This window comes from Rhagoletis pomonella, unplaced genomic scaffold, assembly GCF_013731165.1.
Source record: "Rhagoletis pomonella isolate Grant_MI unplaced genomic scaffold, Rhpom_1.0 Rhpom_scaffold_00004, whole genome shotgun sequence".
In the NCBI taxonomy this organism is placed as follows: Eukaryota; Metazoa; Arthropoda; class Insecta; order Diptera; family Tephritidae; genus Rhagoletis; species Rhagoletis pomonella.
The window spans coordinates 13,161,445-13,165,318 of NW_023458558.1; the positions used below are offsets into that span (position 1 = coordinate 13,161,445).

A 3,874-nucleotide genomic window follows, 5' to 3' on the forward strand; every position below is an offset into this window, starting at 1 on the left:
GACCACGTTAACCGATTTCGATAATTATGTTTTCATCGGAAAGGCGGTACCTCAATGGTGGTCCCATACAAATTTGTTCAGATCCGATAAGTTAAACAAGCAATTCTAGGTGTGTGATCTGCGGACATATTGGTATAAAGAGAAGGGTGCATTTTTCGTGGTAGAAATGAAATCGGCAGAAGTATTTATGGGCACCAAAAGAAGATTAGCCCTGTTTCTGACAACATCAAAAAAATAAAACATAAAATACTTTTTTTTTTTTTAATAGCGGCCGCCCCTCCCGTTGCGAATAAATTATATCCTTACATAAAATTAAAGCCCCTCTACGAAAGATAAAGTGTTCTTTATAGTAAAACGGCTGCACTAATGAAAAAATAATAATTGGCACAAACATTGACCATGTCCTGAGAAATGTATAATTTGTATCACAAATTTCCCGGGAAATGCAAATTCCAGACTGGCTCGTTAAAGACAACCAACAGATTGAGGCGCAGCCGTAGCATTTGACAGTATAACGTTAAACCGTATATCACGAGGGTGGGCCGCGGCATCTGAGCCAAATAATATAACTGTTAATCCATTTTTACAGATTCTTTACTTGGATTTTTTTAACGCAACTTTCTCCTAAGCTGTTTGGAGGATATTCCACAGAACAACTATCAAAACAAACAATATGGATACATTTCCTTTAAATGGACTACCAACACCGCCTTTGGAGGATGTTGCCACACCGTCGTTGAGCAAGAGTTTACAAAAACTATATGCAGACAATGAGGCTATGCGCGCATCTATTCAAAGTTTCCAAATTTATAAAGAAACTGCTACGAGGGACAATTTCATTAATGGATTTGATCAAAGCTCTGCATTAATGGGCCTTCATTCTGATGAGAGTGAACTTTTTTTCGGTCAACAACAGCAAGAATGTTTTAATTTAATGCAGCAACAAAATATGTTGATTACGAGTTTAGGAAAAATTCTTGAAGACTATATTAACATTCAAAATCAAGTGATAATGGCCCTGAAAATATGGCAACGAAAACAAGCATTAGCCGGCAATGGTGCACCCTTCCCCGCTAATTTAGATGAGATTCAAAGCTTTGTAGAAGCTTTGATGGATCGAATTAACGAAATTATATTTTTCTGCAATTGTTTGTTATATTTGTTTGTTGAGCCAAGTATTCAAGGTATACTAAATCATGCACAGGACCTACATAATGTTCTCATATTTTCGACTTTCATCGTGGAGAAACAACCATCGCAAGTTATAAAGACAGGAACTAAGTGAGTGAACAATAATGCAAGTGTCAAGTCAAAGTTCATTTATGTACTTTTTCATATGTATGTATGTAATTTGAAAAATGTAGGTTTTCGGCCAGTGTCCGTTGGTTAATCGGGAGGAAGTTGGATATTCATCAGAATAAACCAAAAATGAAGTGTGAAATACTTTCAGGTAAGACCGGTTATTTAAATAGCTATCCTTACTGAAACTTTAGCTCTGTTCCAATTATTTTCGCTTAAAATCCTGTAAAAATTCCAAACAGCAAAATTACTCTCTGAAGTGAGAGTAAAGAGAGTGAGTAACAACAAAAAGCACGGGAACAAAAAAAACATTTTTCTTGTAAAAACGTCATCCACTGATCGCTTGACCTTTTTACTTGATTTTACCAGAAGAAAGTTCAACATATAATTAAAAATGCATATGTATGTATATTTTCTACACATATTGTTTCTAGAGGCTCAGGCTAAACGATTAGCAGCACAAAATGGTGCAAATATTCAAATCCCCCCAGCATCTACTGGCGTAATGATAGGCAATGAATGTTCAATGGTTTACGACAGCAGCAGTGGGAATTTTTCTGCAAATTTCGCGTAAGTAAATCGATGTCTAAACGGAAAGTGTGATTATTTAAAGTTTCTATTCCAGAGAGCTTGTAATAAAAAGCATACAGCGCTCCGAGAGGAAGGGACCAGAAAGCGTTATGGATGAAAAGTGTACCTTACTATTTTACACAACAACTCAGTATAAGGAATTTGAGATAACTGTAAGTGAAGGAAGTACAGAAAAACATCACTCTGAAACATTTACCAAATCTTTAAAAGCTCCCTGTATAATTTGTAGTCCAACCGATTCCAGTTTTTATTCAGATGCCGATTATTCGGCTTATAGGTAAATAATCGGCCGATGCCGGTACCATAAAATAATTATAGTTTATTTAATGAATTTAAATAAAAACAAAACAAGCGAAAACAAATGCTTAAAATAATTTGCTTGTTCTGTAACATTGCATACCTACACATTTGGATTGCTTGCCACCTTATAGAGAGAAAAGGCACAATGATTTATTTGGAACGAGTTTCCGTCATCCCTTGTAAAGCCTGGTTTGATTTTCAAGAATTCTATACCCATATAAAGTACATGGAAAACTTTGAGCGCTTTGACTAACCTCCAAATATTTTTTGATTTCAAAAAAAAAACTAGGGCCATATTTTTTCCAGTAAAAAACAATCCAAGGAGGGAAGAGCAACAAAGTTCCGACTTTATTTTTTTTTTAGACCACCCTAATGTTCATAGATCAATTACAGCTAAAACATATACGCCAGAGATAAGCTTTTAAACCACCTTGAGTAAACTATATAACTTCACTACGTTTTTTCTTTCTCTTTAGTGCTGGACACTTACTGTACCCTTGGTGGTAGTTGTACATAATAGTCAGGCACCACAATCAATGGCCACTACTACCTGGGATAATGCGTTCTATATAATTGGCCGCGAACCGTTTCAGGTACCAGACAAAGTCCATTACACGAAACTGTTGGAAGCGTTGAATATGAAGTTTGCTTCTTTGACGGGAGGTGAATTAACTCCAGAAAACTTGGATTTCCTAAGTAAGTTGAACAGACAGTTAGACAGATTTACTTATTTCAGTTATAAATATCTATTATATATGTATGTATACCATCGGTCACACTGCAAAACGATTTATGTCTTGCCACTTAGATGGTTTGTTTCCTATCCCGGCATGCGTTTGGTGTCCGATATGAACATTATAATATGCACATATGTATTTATTTCAGGTGAAAAACTCTTATTCAATGAAACTGGTCAGGCCAATGAATATATAACTTACTCACGATTCTGTCGGGATAGGTTACCAGGCCGTAATTTTACATTTTGGGAATGGTTTTATGCTATAATGAAACTGGTAACGACACATTTAAATCAAATGTGGACGGATGGACTCATTGTTGGATTTATAAACAAACAAAAAACGTTAGAAGAAATTTTGCCGTCTCAACCCAATGGTACATTCTTGCTACGCTTTTCGGATAGTGAGTGTGGTAAGACTTTGGATTTGGAAAATTTATTGTTTTTCTTTTTTAAATATACATATATTTATTATATTGCAGGTGCCATAACCATCGCAGTGCATCATGACAATTGCAGATATTTAATAACACCGTGGACTGCCAACGACTTGATTGTTCGTTCTCTAGCCGATCGTGTAAATGATTTGCCAATGTGTCAGATCTTGTATCCAAAAATGTTGCAACGTGATGCAGCATTCGGCAGTTTTTATACTCCGCGAATAGGTAAACACAGGGTGCATATTTTTCATGAAAATTTTCATTAACATTTACTTTGATTAATAATTCTTAGCACGTGACGGTTACGTTCCTGCGCAAATAGTAGTGCAACCACCTCAATTTCATTAGGAAGAGTAAGTTTCCCGATATTTAATCCATATTTAAAACTAGTTGATTATAAGCTGTGTGTACGATTATAAGATGTGTACGCATTTGAAAGAATGTTCCTTTATTGGACTTTCATTTAGTATGTAGTGTATACACTGACGCAAACACATTGTTTTTCCAG

General features: G+C 35.5%; 1 protein-coding gene across 1 annotated transcript; it reads left to right on the plus strand.

Moving 5' to 3' along the window:
* The first annotated feature begins 602 nt into the window (after positions 1–602).
* LOC118737042 (signal transducer and transcription activator-like) lies at positions 603–3,874 on the plus strand. The gene is made up of 8 exons (XM_036467280.1): positions 603–1,281; positions 1,365–1,450; positions 1,734–1,869; positions 1,925–2,042; positions 2,667–2,886; positions 3,076–3,339; positions 3,409–3,591; positions 3,659–3,874. Exons 1-8 carry the CDS (start codon positions 674–676, stop codon positions 3,712–3,714), a joined length of 1,671 nt encoding a protein of 556 aa, XP_036323173.1. The 5' UTR covers positions 603–673; the 3' UTR covers positions 3,715–3,874.